The following is a 17887-nucleotide window of genomic DNA, read 5'->3' as shown; positions in this document are numbered from 1 at the left end:
TTGTTTTTTTTTACTTGAAAAATTAAAGTATATAAACAAAAAAAAAAAAAATCATAATCTAATTAATATATAAGTGCAATATTAGATTTTTCTAATGTATATTTAAAAATATATATGAATTATCAAATAAATAATTTGAACATATGAAAAAGACATAAGTACCAAATAACACGTTATGGGTTTAAAAAAAAAAATATACTTTGTAGAATCTTTTAAAAGTCACGAGAAAAGTCTCTTTTGCACACTTGACTTAGTTGACTCACCAACGTTAATATTACGCTAATAATGAATAATGAAATAATAAAATTAACGTCTTTAAATTAATAGCTGTTTTGGCTCTCATCAAGACTTTTCTATTCTCACATATCGTTGTCATGTAAATAAAACTTAGAAAAAAGACATAAAAATGAAAACACACATCATATTATGTTTGGTTCATGGTATAATGGATAATATTAGAATAATTGATTTAAGCAAAAAAATTGTCATTCCTATATGTTTTGTTCAAAATTACAAATGGAATAATCTTTCCAATGGAAAATTCATTGGCAAGTTTTAAGGAATTGATATTCTTTTCTAATTTGGGTGGAATAACATCATCATTTCAATGCCAATTCAAAAAAGTGTTAATTTTTGTCAAATATATGTAATTTAACTTACTGTTGTTAACAAATTATTTATTCCATTCCATTCAATTATCAACCAACCAACACGTTATGACTAATTTTTTTAACTTTACAATTAAGAAATTTCCTATAAATATTTTTTAACATAATTAAGTTAATTTAGAAAATTATATAAACAGTGTAATAATAAATTTTAAAAAAAATTGAAATGGCTAGCTAGTGACCTCAAACATAAAAGAAAAAGCCCTAATAAATTAGTAAACAAAATTCTAGCTATTTTCTAATAATAGCCACAAATCAGTAATAATTAGCAAAATTTTTGTGGTCACTATTTTCTCTTCTATTGGAGACTATTTTTCTGGAGTGTCAACATCATAATAACCTAACAAAAAATCTTCCAAAAAATAAATAAATAAAAAAACTTGACAAAAAAATTTCAGACCATAATGAGGACATTAAAATTATATGTGGTTGGAATATATATGTGGTTCATATAAAGAGGACATTAAAATTATGAAATTTCCTACAAATATACTTTCAATGGATTGAATGTGCTTTAACACATGTCACTTTATAAAGTGATATAAAACCAGCCAACACGTTATGAATAATGAGTTGACTTAAAAAAAAAATTTAATTCAACCATAATTATTAATATAAAAGTCTATTTTCTGAATTTGATTGATTCTACACGCTACTCTAGAGTTCTTGCTTGGGTGACTTACAAAATGGGGTGTTGAACTAATAAAATTGAATCTCAGATTTAACTCTAGAATTCAGGTCTTGCAAGTCAGGTCCAGAATTCAGCACTTTGCCTAATTTTCCAATTCCAAGTTATTGCAGATACAATCAGTCCATGATATTGAAAAGTCTATTTTGTACACCTAGATTTGTCTAAATGAATCTCATACAATTTCCTAGAAAGTGATACATAAATAGAGTACTGTGTTGCCTATAAGAATATGCAAACCACAAATTTCCTTACAACTTTTTACGCTTTAAATCATAATGATGAAAATAGTGGGGCTTATGCTCTTGATTGGCCTTGCAAATGTGGCGAGTTCAGAGAGTAATCAACCTCAGTGCATACACAAAGAGAAAGAGGCTCTCCTCAGCTTTAAGCAAACTCTAAATGACTCTAACCATGTTCTCTCCTCTTGGACCGATAACAGCACAAGTCAAAACTGTTGTGCTTGGAGTTACATCACTTGTGACAACCAGACCAATCATGTCGTCGCTATTGATCTTTCTTATCAAAGTCTAAACGGAATCGGTGGCCATGGTGAGTTTGGGTCGTCTTTGGCTGAACTGAAGCATTTGAACCACTTGCAGCTCGTTGGCATGAACATTATTCGGATTCCAAAGTTTGTTTTCTCTTTAAAAGAGCTTACGTATCTCGATCTTAGCGACAATCCAATCAGTGGACTTATTCCACCACACTTTGGAAATCTCACCAAATTGGAGTTTCTTAGTCTTTCAAGCACTTCTAAAATGACTGTTGATAATCTTGAATGGCTCTCCCAACTCACTTCTTTGAGGACCTTTCACCTATCAAATTGTCTATTTCCCAAGGTAGATACTTCCTCTCTTTCCCATACAAATTATTCCTTCAAATTTCTTGAATCACTTCATCTCATTGGGAATTATATACATCCTACAACAATTACTTGGTTATTAAATTCCAGTTTTCTTCTTAATGATCTTTCCCTGGTATATAACATCATAAATGGTCCTTTTCCAAATTCCTTTAAACACGCAAAATCTCTTGAAAATGTTGATTTGTCAGGGAACCAAATTGAAAGTGAAGTGCCAAGATCCTTAGGCAACCTTACCAAATTAAAATCCTTGGATTTGTCTCATAACAATCTTAGTGGAACATTTCATGATCTTCTAGAAAACTTGGCAGGTTCCACCAAGAATTCTTTGGAGAGATTAGACTTGAGTTTTAACCAACTTGGTGAGTTAAATCTTGAGGACTTTGAAAACACATTCCCATCTTTGATATATTTATATCTTGATAATAATCAGTTGGAGGGTTCTTTCCCTAACCGTTTAAAGATATTTCCTAGTCTTCAAATGTTGAGTTTGGATAACAACAAAATCACAGGGCTACTGCCTGATCTTTCATCAATGCCAAATTTGACATATGTCACTGTATCCAACAATAAGTTGGATGGTACTTCGAGTGAAAGTATTGGCAAGCTTAATTATCTTGAAACTTTAAACATTTCTTCCAACTCTCTTTCTGGGATTATCTCTGAAGTGAACCTACAGTGTCCCAAATTAAAAACTCTAGATTTATCATATAATCCAGCTATGAGATTGAAATTCAACTCCAATTGGGTACCTTCATTTCAGCTTACTTTCTTTGGAATGAATTCTTGCAAGTTAGGTCCCTATTTTCCTAGTTGGCTCCAAACTCAAACACATGTCTCCTATCTAGACATTTCCAACTCTAATATTTCAGGTCCTGTTCCTTCTTGGTTCACAAATATTACTTCCAACTTGAATTATTTAAATATGTCCATAAATCTACTTAATAGCACCTTGCCAAATATTCCATCAATAGAACACTTTAGAGTGTTGAAAAATTCTCCATATTTACACGATGGCAATAATTCGTATGTGAGATCCTCTTCATCAAATTATAGTGGGAAAATAGGTAATTTTATAGTTGACTTAAGTTTCAACAAATTCCAAGGTTCTGTCCCACCTTCTTTGTCATCTACAGCAACTGAATTGTATCTCTCCAATAATAAATTCACCGACTTGCAGTCTTTTCTATGTGAATCAAAAGATGAGTACAGGCGAATAGTAATTATTGATCTTTCTCATAATAAATTATCTGGAAATATTTCAGATTGCTGGGATAGTTTCCACCATTTGTATATTCTAAATTTAGAATACAATAAGTTGTTTGGAGAGATTCCGAGCTCAATTCAAACGAATACCATTGAAACTCTACAATTAGGACACAATAACTTCTCAGGAAGTTTGCCTTCCTCATTGGAAAATTGCACTTCACTTCGAGTTCTAGATTTGCCGAGTAATAGTTTGGAAGGACCAATACCATCATGGATTGGAGAGAAACTAAACAAGTTGGTTTTTCTTAGTTTGAAGTCAAATAAATTTAATGGAAGTATACCATTGAATCTTTGTCATCTTACTCAAATCCAAATATTGGATTTTTCCTTGAATGATTTATCAGGAGCCATTCCTCATTGCATTAAAAATTTCACTGCAATGGCTCAAGCGGATAAATATTTGAATTCTACCCTTACTTCAGACATCGACTATGGCAGAGGAACTTTTGGGTTGGATGTTGTGTCATACCATGACAATATTTTGTATATGAATTATGCAACAGTCACTTGGAAAGGAGTAGAGCACAGATATGATAAGTTGTTGGGATTGCTGAGAATTATTGACTTATCAAGTAACAAATTGAATGGAGAGATTCCTGCTGAATTGACTGATCTTTCTCAATTGGTTCAACTGTATCTATCAAGGAATAATTTACGTGGGGGGATTCCAATAAATATTGGAAAATTGACTAAGCTACTAGTGCTTGATTTGTCCCACAACAAAATACATGGCAAAATTCCCATAAGCTTGGCTGAAATAGATTTCTTGAGTTACATGGATTTGTCGGACAATAGGCTGTCAGGAAAAATCCCTACTGGTACTCAGCTACAAAGCTTTGATCCTTCCGTATATGCAATGAATCTTGGGCTGTGTGGGCTTCCTCTGTCAAAGACATGCCAACGAGATGACAATGATGAAGGAGATGATTATGACGAAGATGGTGGAGAATTATGGATTGACTTGCCATGGTTTTACATGGGAATTGGAGTTGGATTCGCTATTGGATTTTGTGGCGTTTGTGGGAACCTATTGATAAACACTTCATGGAGAATGTCCTATTATCGGATGATGCATAGATTTGGGGACTTGCTTTATGTGATGATCATTGTAAAGTGGAATTTGTTGAAGAGAAAACTAGCTCGGCACTAACTAGTAAGTTTTACTTCTCTTTGTTTGAATCTATCAATGTGTGTTGTTTTGCTAATGACACTTGGACAAGACTAGAGTGTAATTAATTTGGGTATTATTTTTCATTTGCAGAGAGGACATAATCAACAAGCACACATCTCTCTTTGTGAAGGCAAGTAAGTGATTTTTTTGTTCATATTTCATTTTTTTGGAATGATCATATATAATAAGTAATAGTATTTATGATCAAATTTGATGTGGTCTATGGTTTTGTTGCAAGGGACAGTAACACCAGAACACAAATTTGGATGGAATCTACAAAACGACATCGTCCATAGGTCTTCTGTCTATCTATCTGATCTTCACTCAGCTGTGTTGGATAACCATATATATAAGTTGTTGTTGTTTACTTTGTCATTACTATTTGTTTGTAGTTGTTATTTTTGAGCCTCTGTTTGTGAGACACCATATTATACTATTGTTTCTCTATTTTAGTTTCTGTATATATATATATTCAAATTTCTGTGTTTGTTCTATTATTACCAAGTACTCAATCACAATCAACATTTTAATTAAAATAAAATAAAAAAAAACAGAAGAAAGTTGATGTAATGGAACATATTCGCAATCTGCTATGTCACATATAATGTAGTATAATCAGATTGCTCACAGAATGCCAAATTCTGTTTTAATTTTCTTAATTTTTATAGTTGTTTTCTTTTAGTTTTATTTATATATTTGATATTTTTTAGATTTTAAATGTTTTGAAAATAATTAATAAGTTAAAAATAATTTTAACTTGTAAATTGTGTCCAAACGCCAGGAAAGTGCAGCACAAAAAAATCAAAATGTATACATTCGTATATTTAAGTGTTGCAAAAATAACTAATTTTAATGTTTTCTTTATATGAAACTTCCACAAATACATTTTAATTGATGGAAAGTGAAGTATTTAATTTCCACAACTAACCAATGAATGCTATATATTTTGTTTTTATTAATATTAGTATTATTATTACTTTTATTGAAATTAAAAAAATTCAGTTGACTAGTAGACAAAACCAAACATGTATGTTTTTTTTTTCTACACTTTATTCTACACAGAAAATGGCTGTAAAGATTGACTACTTCTTGGAAGATATTAAATGAAATGACCAAATTGGAGTCGATTATACTCTTACCCTATGACTAAGCATTTGGATGAAGTTGGGCAAGATGAATGGCTGCTCTCTAGAAGACTATTACATCTCTCCAGAATTTCAGGAAAATGAACCACTTTTTGGATCTCACCTTGGCCAATTCCAGAGCCTTCCGTGGCCTAAGAATTAGGAACATTGTTTTGTTTTTTGGTTTTTTCTCCTCAAATCATGTAAAGCAAACCTTCAAATAATTTATACAAGCAATAAACATGGGCTCCAAAAGCAATTTTGATTGAAAATAGTTTTGCAGGATCTTGAATTAGCTGTCTAGTTTTGAGTTGATTTTATCGAAATTCTCATGGTTTCAAGTTGAAAAATTGGCATATTGGTTTTACAGAATCCAGATTTTAATTAGTACTTGACTCAAGTTTCACCAAGAGGGAACATGGGATGCTTGTGGATTGTAGTTCTTCTACCATGATTATCCTCTGTTGGTGCAGTAGTTTGTGATTTTTCAAGTATAATGAGCTGCCCATTCCTAGTTCTTGGAACTTAAAACAACCAAAAGGAATTAGAAGCAAAATTTTTGGCCCAGTTTGTAATGTTGGGTGATGGTTGTGAACTTGTGAATAAGTTTTGGGCTTTTAGGTTTGATATTGAGAATAGAGAACTTAGTTTGAAGAATAAAATTAAAAGGAGACAACAAAAACTGAAACTAAGTTTGGGATGTTTGATATTGTAGACCGAACTTTGTTTTTGGAGAGATGACTAGCATATTGGTATGTCAGCAAAAATTTTGAATCTGATTTTTACTTAGTTATTATTTTGAGTTTGAATTTGATTTTTGATCTATATACAAGTATGTTTTGAATCTGAATTTTTATTTCCTTAAAGGGGAAGGGGCAAATCTGATTTTTATTTTGAGTTTAACTGTGAAAGATTTATGTGTTTGTTGTTTGGTTCATATTTCATATTCATTGATTTTAAATATATATATGTTATTTTGGTTATGTTTTGAATTTTTATTTCTTTGATATTGAGAATAGATAAATTAGTTTGAAGAATAAAATTAAAAGCAAACAACAAAACATGAAACTAAGTTTGGGATGTTCGTTATTGTAGTTTGATATCTATATCTATCTATATATATATATATATACTAGGTATAAAATACGTGCAATGCACGTTATATTTTATATTTTTTAGAAACGATGTAATATTTAAAAAATTAATTAGATAATAAATAACATGATTATTAAAATGTACAATATGATTTAACTAGAAAGTTGTTGTCGTATTACATGAATAATTACTTTGAGGTACCTTTTCCAATAGTAATTGTTTCAATAACATAATATATTAAATCTATATCTGGTTAAAATCAAATTAAATGAAATAATTGAGTTCGACAAATTAGGCAAGAGGAATTTCGACGAAGCCAGTTAACAGTACAGTCGACATGAAACAAATGTAAACATTGTAGCATATGTGCATAGCTCGTTCCCACTTCAAATTCCTCCAAACACATAGGACAGCTCTGCCCTATCTGCTCATCACCTTCTCCAACTATGAAAGTAATAAAAATCAAATTCACAATCTCCATATTATTCCAATATGGAAACCAATCCTCAACTGTCATGTATGCCTCATAGTCTCAAAGTTCTATCTATCTTTAAACATTCATTTTTAAATAGTCACGAGACTTTGGTTAATAGCCAAAACATAAAAGTTAGATTGTGTTCGATAATAATGATATTAGTAATTTATAAAAATTATTTTTTAAAAATATTTATAAGTAACAAACTTTAAAAAGCACAACTAACAATTATTTCTCATTTTATTTTCAATTTTGGTAAAGGATAACAATTATTTAATTTTTTTGAAGTGTAGTTGAGATATAACTCTTAGTTTTTTCTTAATCTAAATATAATACAAATTGTCAAATGTTTGAAGGTGGTATTCAACCATGTTTGCTTTGGTTTTCATTTTATTTGGTGAAACCATATTGAATTATATAGTAGTTTAGTTTATGCATAAACAATAAATTGGCATTTGTTAATGTACCGAGAATAATAATAATTTAACTAACCTTTGAATTGTTCGAATTGTAAACGATGTTGAATTATGTAGTAGTTTAGTTTATGGATAAATAATAAATTAGAATTTGTTAATGTACTGAGAATAATAATAATTTAACTAACCTTTGGATTGGTCGGATTGTTCCTTAAAAGTTCATGAGATGAAATCACAATGTATTATAACAAAACACCTGAGAAAAATAAATCAAAAGTGGAATAAGTTTTCTAAATTGTCAATTTGTATAAATATAATATATATTTTTAATATTTTCGTAATTTTGTAAGCAAAATTCCGGTATAATAGTAAGCGAAATCCTAATAGGATCACAGTAAAATTCCAGTATAATTGTAAGCAAAATCCTTGATAATATAAAAATAATTGTTTTCTCTTATTCCGTGGACTGTATATGATTTATATATAAATATATAATTAAAATGTTGTTTTTAATTTTAAAACAATTTATCTTCACTTTTTTTTTATGTTATGTGTAGTTTTTTCCATATTATTCCATGGATATTGGTCGTATAGAAATGTTACTGTAAATGTTATTTTTGTCCGTGTGTGATTGCGTGAAATAAAAATTTCAAAAACAATATATAGTTAATTAGTTTTGTTATTTTTTTCAATTATTATAAACCTGTTTTAAATTTATTGATCAAACTTTTATAATATTATTATACTATAGTATAAGTATAAATAAAAGGTACATGCCTTGATGATCAAAATAAGCAAAATTTAATGAGCACAAACTAAGATTCAAGTTAAACCCACATTGTTAAGATCTTTTAGGAATTCTTGAAGCAAAGCATGGCTAATAATAAGCTTAACACAAAAATAACCAACCATACTCCCAATTTTTGCATATTCTGTTTCTGAAATGAGTTCAATGTATTATTAGAAAATTGAAAATTAAAATGAGTTCTACAGTATCTGCTAGCAAAAATTCCTTTTTTACATGCTTGTTTCTGAAATGAGTTCTATGCTTGTTTTTCATTTTTATTTTTGAGAATTTGGGACTAAAAATATCATAGAATTTTTAATAGAGAGACAAGAAATGATTGTCTCAAATTTTAAGCAAACTGATTCCACTAATTGATGATATGTATTATGTATTCCTTTTTGAGTCTTCATTACAACTACAAGACAAGAAGTGATTTGAGTCCCACATTAGAGAAGTTCATGTTCATTTCAGGTGTTATCATAAACAAGTGATGTGATTATAATGTTCTCAACTTATTCACATTAAGTAATCACAAAAGAAGAACAATCATGTCAATCATAATTTCAAAACATTGTCTAACATTGGGTTTAATGAAATAAATTCTCATTAATTTGTAATTATGAATTAATTAACAGTCCAACAAGCTCATGTTAATGCAGTTGTCAATGTAATCTAAAGATGAATATAAGGCAGATATTGAGGCAAAGGATCGAAACAACAATCTTCTTGTATACTATCATTTACCACTATATAATTATCTTAGTTCCTATAGTACATTCCTTTGTTTCACTTCACCATTTCAAGATCCTACTTTTATAGATTTGCCAACACTTTGAGATACAGGGCATTTTCCTCTTCCTACATATGGTCAGACTTCTTTTTCTTTTCCCATTGATTCTTAATCCTGGTCTTTTCCAAGCTATCACATGTATAAGGGTTGTACATTAAGTCTCTAAGCCTTTTTTTTGTTGCTATAATATGATGTTTTATACCTTAAATATTTGTAGTTTTCAGGGATATGTGTACTGATCTAGAGGATAGAAATTATAAAAAATAAAAAATAAAGAGTCTCCATACTTGAGAGAGTGAGACCGGAGTGAGAGAGAAAGGGCAGTGAGATTGAGAGATCCCTTTTCACCAAAACAAAAGAAAAAAACAGAAATTAAATTATAATATAAAATAAAAAAGCAATCTCCATACCTAACTGACTGAGAGGGAATAGACTGAGAAAATGCCCAGCCCCTGCGCCGTTGAGCCCAGACCCGAGACCCCCCCACCCACCGTCGAGCGCAGCCCCGAGCCCCCTGCCGCCGTACAGCCCGACCCCGACCCACTTGCCGCCGCCGACCACCATCCCCCGACGTTTAAAAGAAATGGAGAGAGAGAGAGAGAGAGAGAGAAATTATCTTCCTGAATATTTAAGCTCATTGATATTGATTAGTAAGAAAAAAAAGTAACTGGACTAAAACAGTAATAAGGAAATTGTTGATTAAATCAAGAATCAACCTTGACAAAAGAATTAGATGTAAAACTCAATATTCCAAGAACCAGTTCCATCTTTTCATCTCTTGAAAAAAGGAATGCAGGCCTGATGGCCATAACTGCAGTAGTCATCTCTGCAATCCCCAAAGCAATTGCTTCTCCTTTGGTTGTCATAAGCACAACTTCCTCACCAGCCTCAATATTATTCTCAAATCTCAGCATCATCAACTTAGCACCATAACAAATGGCATTCACAGTAGAGCCCTTCACTACCAGTCTTTTATAACTTTTCAGAATCATTTCAAGTGGCATAATCACCTTCCTCAAGTAACTATCATCTCTATAATTATCATATGCCCATTGAGCATCCATAACATCATGCACAGTAACCATGTCATCTTTCTAACCCAGAATGCCAGTCCGCATACTCCTAATCTCCTGCATATGGGTTCCAACACAAAGAATCAGACCCCAAATGGACACAAAACGTCCTAACATAAGTTCCAGCCTCACAAAAAAAATCCAAAAAACAACCAAATGCTTTTCTCGGTCAAATTCAAGTAGCTTACTATTATAAATAGTTCTAATTCATAATATTGTACCTTATGTACTCAGCCCTTGAGAAGAGTGTAGTGTCGATGGTGGGAGTGTAGCTCTGTGGTTTGAGTCGAGGAATGTATTGTCTGGTTCGTACAATGAGAAGATCGTAGTCCTTGAGATAGAGTGGCCACTGAGAAGTGCCGATTGTTGGATTGTAGCTCTGTGGCTTGATCATGAAATTGGTGTCCTTCTAAGCCGGCTGCGAGTCCAAGTCACCGACTGCCTTGGGCGTATCTACTGATGAATGCTTCTTCTTCTTCTTGTCGGAGCGAACCTCGACGACGGCCATGGCTGAGCTAGAATGACTGTTCTCAATGATTATCTAGGGATTAAATGGCGGTGAAAAATGGGAGAATAATTCTTCTCTGAAAAATGAAAAATGGAGACTAATGAATGATCAAAGAAAAACTTGCCCTAAAATTAAAAAGTGTGTAAATGCTAAAGGTTGTCACCTATGGTAAGAAAGGTTGTCTCCTATGGTAATGGTTGTGTCCAATGTTAATGGTTGAATATTTATCAAGAGTTGCATTGCTTGATTAAATTATAGATTCTGTTAAAGTGTCGATAACAACTGTTAAATCGTAACAAAATCTGTTAAATCATACTATTCTGTTAAATACAAAATGTCGTTTGATAGGCATTTATATAATAGGTAAGATAAGATTAACCTATCTCGTATATGTTCTACAATGCTTTAGCTGACCCTTACGTGAGTAATACCAGTCGACCTTGGAGTCCCCTTCTTCTTCGTCTCTCTCTGTTTGTTCAACTTGTCACTTGCAATCCCCTTCTTCTTCGTCAAATCCCCTTCTGCCATTTCCATTGACGAGCTCTGTAAGCCGCCGCCACTGCCTCCAGAGCCACCCATAACCGCCTTTGTCTCAGTCTTTGTTGATAACGATTTTTTACTCTATACGTTTGTGGTTTGTATTTAGTTTTTATTTCTTTGCTTGTAGTGGGTATTATTTTTTTAAATCTGATCATGTTGTTTTCTGAGTCTTTGTGTACTGAATATGCTTAGTTTGTGTTTTTGTATCTTTTCAGAAGCATTGTGCTGGGTCATGGCTTTGGATTGCAGTGGCTAGGTTGCAGCTTGGAATGGCTTGGTAGATTTTTGTTTGAGGTATATTTTTGTTTGCATTGCACCTAATGCATATCTTAGTTGGTATTGAGTTGTATGTATCGATGTTATGGAGTTGTGTTTTTTATCAGAGGCTTTGAGTTGTTTTCCTTGTTCTAATACGTTTGTTATATTGCATTGTCCTTAGTTTTTGAGTTGTGATTCATTACTTTGATTCCCTGTCTTTTTTTGTCACTTTTAAGTCTGTGATAGTCTCTTAGTCCGTTTATTACATTTTTGTATATTATATATCTCAAAATATGTTAGACACAAACTAATGGGAATAATGGGAAGTGTTTAAAGTATGTTGTTGAGTACATTTTGAATCTGTTCAATGGTTTTATTTTGTTTCTGATTATTTTTCGGATCTGTTATTCGATCCTATTGTATGATTACATTTTTGTTTATGTGCAAGTGTTTGATCTGATGAAGCATTTAGTTCTAGCGATCTTGTCTAATATGTGTATTTATTTTTCAAACTTATTTTATTGCAATCAAAGAACAGCTTATGCTCTGGTTTTTCTGTGAAATATTTGAAATCTCCTTAGTAGTTTTTTTATGCAATCAATATTTATGAATTTTGTATCTTGACCTATTCTTTTGATAAATATTTTTTTGTGTGTGGCATGTTATAAATAAAAATTTAAGAAAATAGAGGATAACCACCGTAGGAACTTATTCAAGTGGGATTGCTACACACTGTGAGTTGTGTTCAACGACGAAGGATAATGACTAGGATCTCCAGGCAGTCGTGAGAGGTTGCTGGAAATGATGTCCCAACAGAGATCCATAGAGCACTGCCATCACAATCAGAAGGGTTTACTGCAACCACCTCTTACTGTCTTAGAGGGTAAGTTTCTCTTTCTTATTTCCTTTTTTCCCTTGGGAGATTGCTACCATTTTTTAGTTAATAAAAAATTAAGTATAATTTTAATGAGCCTCCTCCTTTGGAAATAAGAGGAATTCGGTCCCAAATGATCATCACTTTCATCAACCATGTTGAATGCCACATTGCAAGAAAATGTTTCATCAATACTTTCCATCTCATTTTTCCTATTTTTTGTAATGTGTCATATATGTAATTTTGGTGTTGTTTTTTTGTCCAACAATTAGTGTCGTTTTATGACACTGTTGTTTGTGCTTTTTGTTTAGAAAATTACATTATATATTCAAAATTTATAATTTAATTTACAGTTTATAATTTTTGTCAGTTACGAAATAAATCCCACACTGCTAACAAAGTTGTCTTCTTTTGGTATGTATCTATGCTTCTTTTTCTCACTTGATATCATTGCTGTCCACCAAGTATATGGTGAAATGTCTGTTAAGTAAGATACTGAGCGCTAACACATTAATTCAGTTTTTTTTATTTTTTTTATTTCATGAATGGATTGGTTTGACACATTACAGTAGCGCCTCTTATATTTTTTTGGTTTTCATATCATTGCTGGTTTGGCTACAGCACTTTACATAAATTTCAGCTTTAATATAAGGTAACAGAGTCTGTTAGTTCTTCAGCTGCTCTTGCTGGGGTTCTTTCTTTTTTCTTGTAAGGAATTTTCTGAAATTACAACTTCACTGGTTTGTTTGGTTTGACCATAATGGAATAAGAAAGTACGAGATAAAATATATAGTTAGAGGAAGGAAGGGAGGGAGAAATTTACAACTTTACCGGTTTGGTTTGATCAGCTCAGTAGTCATAGCAATAATGGAGCTTTTCATATCACTACTGGTTTCACTTATTTTCTTTTCATATCTATTTGTTCTTCAACTGCTCTTGTTGGTGTTGTTTCTTTTTCTTGTGTGTAAGTTGCCAAAATTACAACTTTGCTAGTTTGGTTTGAAATATCATTTTTAAGTGGTTATCTCATAATAATTTTACAAAATCCTAAGTAGAGTTTTCATTTTTTGCAGATTTCTTCTTGTTTTTTGAGGGGGTTTTTATCTTCAGAAGAGATGATGATAATTAGGAGACAAATGGGTTATCGTATCACTGCACTCTTCCCTGCATATGCGCACAAGTTTAAAGCTTATTCAAGTTCCATTTCTGTTTGTGGGTTTGCTCGCTCTTGTTTAGCCAATCCAAATGAGGTGGCTATATTTTTGGGAAGGAATAATGAATTCCCACTTGAGATGAAGTCTTTGTCAACTATGACAGGAACAATATTGGTGCAGGCTGGAGAACCAGCTAGGATAAGTGTGGAAATAGAGAATGCACTTGATGAACATAGACTTGAAGATACGTGGAAATTTTATAAACAACATATGCAGATAGATGGGTTCCCTAGGAAGTCTGTTGTTGTAATGCCCCAAATTTCCTAATAAGGTTTAAGAACCTTGATTAGGAGGCCGGGAGGGCCATAATTGCTTTTGTAATGACCCACTACTCTAGACTAATTGGACCATTAACGAACTATACATAAAATCCTTAAAAGAACTTACATTTGCGAAAATACCATAATTTATTGAGTAACTTGCAAAATAAGAGTTATTTACAAAGTAAATACCAAAACGGATATGGGATCCCATTGTCTTTAAAACAAAAAACATATTTTAAAATTACATAATTAGTGCGGAAAATACATATAAAAAGACATAAAACTGAAACTACATCCTCGAATCGAATAACGCTCGGCCCCTTGACTCCATTCACCATCGATATACATCCTCCAAGCGTCACGAATCTTACCGCCTCTAAAGCTTATTTTCCTGCACATAAACAGAAAGGAGTGAGCCTAATGCCCAGCAAGGAAAATCTAACACAAAGTCATATACATAATTTCATAAGAAAACATAAAGACTTAACATAATTCATATAATATACACTTATTATAATGGCCATTATTCTTGGGGTCCCATAGACTAAACAAGCATATGCCCATGGAGTTAGTGGGGTCCTACTAGCTAAGTAGGTCATATGCCTATAACTCATTTGGGGTCTTGTTAGCCATATGGGTCATATGTCCAAGCCTACAAACATACATACATATCATAACACATTTAATAACATAAAACATATAGATAACATAAGCACATAACATATTGATTCTAGCCTATTTTCCTTACCAAAGTTACCGGGATATAATGGACTGAGTTGGGACTTTTTGGAACACTCCTAAAACCATAATGAACAAGAGTGAGTTGAAAGAAGAAGAAGAAATGAAAATGATGGAAAGACTAAACCATAAAAAAAACATACTTACCGACTTATATGCTTAAGAACTTGGATTCCCTAACCAAAATAAGAATGAGGTTAAGGTACTGAGTAGAAGGTTTTGAGAAAGGAAATAACATGAAATAAATGAAACAAAGTTTCGGGTTTACCTCAAAGATTTGCAAGATCAATCTAACCTCCACCGAAATACTATAGAACTCACTTCCCAAAGTGTTTGTTAAGCTTATGATGTTTAAGCTTATAGTTTTTCCCCAAACCAGGTGTTTATACTCTCACACTTACTTAACACTAGCAGCTTCTGAACTTAGAGCAAATGGTGAATAATGGCTGGGTACTAGGTCCTATTTATAGAGTTTGGGAATGAAAATATCTTGATTTTACTTGAATAAAAATAATGGCTTTTTAGGTGAAAATCATTTGAATAATCGTTCAGCAGAGGCTGAAGACTCGTTCAAAAGATGCTGGACTGTTGAAGGAGTTTGAATGGCTGAAAGGAAATGAATTCAAAAGAGTTTGAATCCTTGACATGATGCCTCGAGTTGGTGTGAAACTTGACTCTGACTTACTGATAGTCATGGCACATATATATGAGAGAAATGGACGAAGAGAAGAGCTTAGGAAACTCCAACGGTACATAAATGATGCACACAACCTAAGTGATGTTCAATTGCGGCAGTTCTATAATTGTTTGCTTACATCCCATTTGAAATTGGGTGATCTTGGTTCTGCGTCAAACATGGTTTTAGAAATGCTTTGGAAAGCAAAAGTAGCTAGGTCCTCTTTTGCTGCTGCATCGATAGTAATTGATGCTGTTGGAAATGAAGGTAAATCTTCTTGTGCTCTTGGTTCCAGGTTGACTTCGAGCCATGAAGAATTTAGAGGTTTGGAATATGATAGACCAATTAAAATCTCCGTGGTATCTTATGAGGAGTATTTAAGAGATCGGAATTTTGTGAAACTCGATACTGAAGCAAAGGAGGTGCTGAATACCATGTTAGCTAAGCTGCAAACTCAAGTTGAACTGTTAACATCTGAACGAGGTATCATCCAACCAACTGAGGAAATTTTGGTGAAATTAGTCAAGGCATTTCTAGAAGCAGGAAAGATTAAAGATTTGGCAGAGTTTCTCATCAAGTTAGAGAGAGAAGATTCGCCAGTTTCCAATGATGATTCAATGATAGTTCATGTCATAAATTCATGCATATCGCTTGGTTGGTTAGACCAAGCACATGACCTTTTAGATGAGATGGTATTGGCTAGTGTCAACATTGCTTCTTCTGTATATTCTTCTCTCTTAAAAGCATATTGTCAAGCAAACCGAGTAGGAGACGTCGCAGCACTTCTTCGCGATGCTCGTAGGGCAGGAATCCAACTAGATTCTAGCTCTTATCAGGCATTGCTTCAGTCCAAGGTGATGCAAGAAGATACACAAGGAGCCCTCCATCTATTCAAAGAGATGAAAGTAGCAAAGATATCGAAAACTGGTCATCAAGAATTCGAGAAGTTGGTCAAGGGATGTGAAGAGGGAAATGAAGCCAAGTTAATGGGAAAACTTTTGCACGAAATCAAGGAAGGGCAAAGAGTGGATTCTGGAGTTCATGATTGGAACAATGTAATCCACTTTTTCTCTAAGGAAAGATTGATGCAAGATGCCGAGAAAGCTCTGAAGAAAATGAGGAGTCTTGGTCATACACCAAATGCTCAGACATTCCATTCCATGGTAACTGCATATACAACTATTGGGGGAAACTATATAGAAGTGACAGAACTGTGGGGGGAGATGAAATCTCTTGCTTCTGCAACCCCAATGAAGTTTGATCAGGAACTCTTGGATTCTGTGCTTTACACATTTGTGAGGGGTGGGTTTTTCAGTCGAGCAAATGAAGTAGTGGAGATGATGGAGAGAGGTAAAATGTTTGTGGACAAGTACAAATACCGGACTCTCTTCTTGAAGTACCACAAAACACTTTACAGGGGCAAAACTCCCAAATTCCAAACTGAAGGCCAACACAGAAAGAGGGAGGAAGCATTAATTTTTAAGAGGTGGGTGGGATTGAATTGATAATATTTTGGCACCCTACCCTTATTTGCTCTTGTCCAATGCGACTTCATGCAATAGAAAGATGTTTTGGTCCGTCCAGAAAATGGCTGTAAAGATTGATTACTTCTTGGAAGATATTAAATGAAATGACCAAATTAGAGTCGTTTATACTCTTACCCTATGGCTAAGCTTTTGGCTGAAGTTGAGCAAGAGGAATGGCTGCTCTCTAGAAATGGCTGCCCACTAGAAGACTATTACATGTCTCCACCAGAACTTCAGGAAAATGAACCACTTTTTGGATCTCACCTTGGCCAATTCCAGAGCCTTCCGCGACCTAAGAATTAGGAACATTGTCTTGTTTTTTGGCTTTTTCCCCTCAAATTTCTTGTTTTCTATTTTGATTTCTTTGTTACAATTTTATATTTATCTCCAAAGAAGGAAGAAAAATCACTTAAAGCAAACCTTCAAATAATTTATACAAGCAAAAAACATGGCTTTAAAAGCTATTTTGATTGAAAATAGTTTTGCAGGATTTTGAATTAGCTGTCTAGTTTTGAGTTGATTGTATCGAAATCCTTATGGTTTCAAGTTGAAAAATTGGCATATTGGTTTTACAGAATCCAAATTTTCCTGAGCAGGAATTAGTACTTGACTCAAGTTTCACCAAGAGGGAACATGGGATGCTTGTGGATTGTAGTTCTTCTACCATGATTATCCTCTTTTGGTGCAGTAGTTTGTGATTTGTCAAGTATAATTTTGAGATTGCTCAGCTTTCACTCATGTGCTACATATCTCTTTGCTTCTTTATCATTGTATCCTATGAAACCACTTGGAACTGTTGTATACTTGGGCATTGGAATTGTTGTATAGATTTCATGTAATAGGAGGAACTTGTTGGATTTTGTCCAGAC

At 32.9% G+C, this 17887-nt stretch overlaps 3 protein-coding genes across 7 annotated transcripts in view; all 3 read left to right on the top strand.

Annotated features, from left to right (window-relative positions):
- The first annotated feature begins 1615 nt into the window (after positions 1–1615).
- On the top strand, positions 1616–5158 carry LOC133781469 (receptor-like protein EIX1). The gene is made up of 2 exons (XM_062220462.1): positions 1616–4643; positions 4752–5158. Exon 1 carries the CDS (start codon positions 1635–1637, stop codon positions 4638–4640), a length of 3006 nt encoding a protein of 1001 aa, XP_062076446.1. The 5' UTR covers positions 1616–1634; the 3' UTR covers positions 4641–4643; positions 4752–5158.
- A 6336-nt stretch (positions 5159–11494) lies between these two features.
- The window catches only part of LOC133781481 (pentatricopeptide repeat-containing protein At1g03100, mitochondrial-like), a 71498-nt gene continuing 65105 nt past the window's right edge, over positions 11495–17887 (top strand). Inside the window, exons 1-4 of one of the 5 annotated variants that reach the window (XR_009870130.1) lie at positions 11495–11563; positions 11685–11763; positions 12510–12610; positions 13675–13993. The gene's annotated coding sequence lies outside the window, so the exon portion shown is untranslated. Of the gene's footprint in view, positions 11564–11684; positions 11764–12484; positions 12611–13674; positions 13994–17887 lie in introns of those variants that run through there. The other 4 variants (XR_009870129.1, XR_009870131.1, XR_009870132.1 and 1 more) reach the window with 4 other exon arrangements.
- On the top strand, positions 15453–17202 carry LOC133784561 (pentatricopeptide repeat-containing protein At1g03100, mitochondrial-like; the record flags this gene model as incomplete). The annotated part of the gene is made up of 1 exon (XM_062223856.1): positions 15453–17202. A coding segment is annotated over one exon (1545 nt), but the record flags the coding sequence as incomplete, so codon positions are not given.

Source organism: Humulus lupulus, chromosome 6 (genome assembly GCF_963169125.1).
Source record: "Humulus lupulus chromosome 6, drHumLupu1.1, whole genome shotgun sequence".
NCBI lineage: Eukaryota > Viridiplantae > Streptophyta > Magnoliopsida > Rosales > Cannabaceae > Humulus > Humulus lupulus.
The sequence above is the reverse complement of the archived record's forward strand: the minus strand, read 5'-3'. Positions and strand labels throughout refer to the sequence as shown.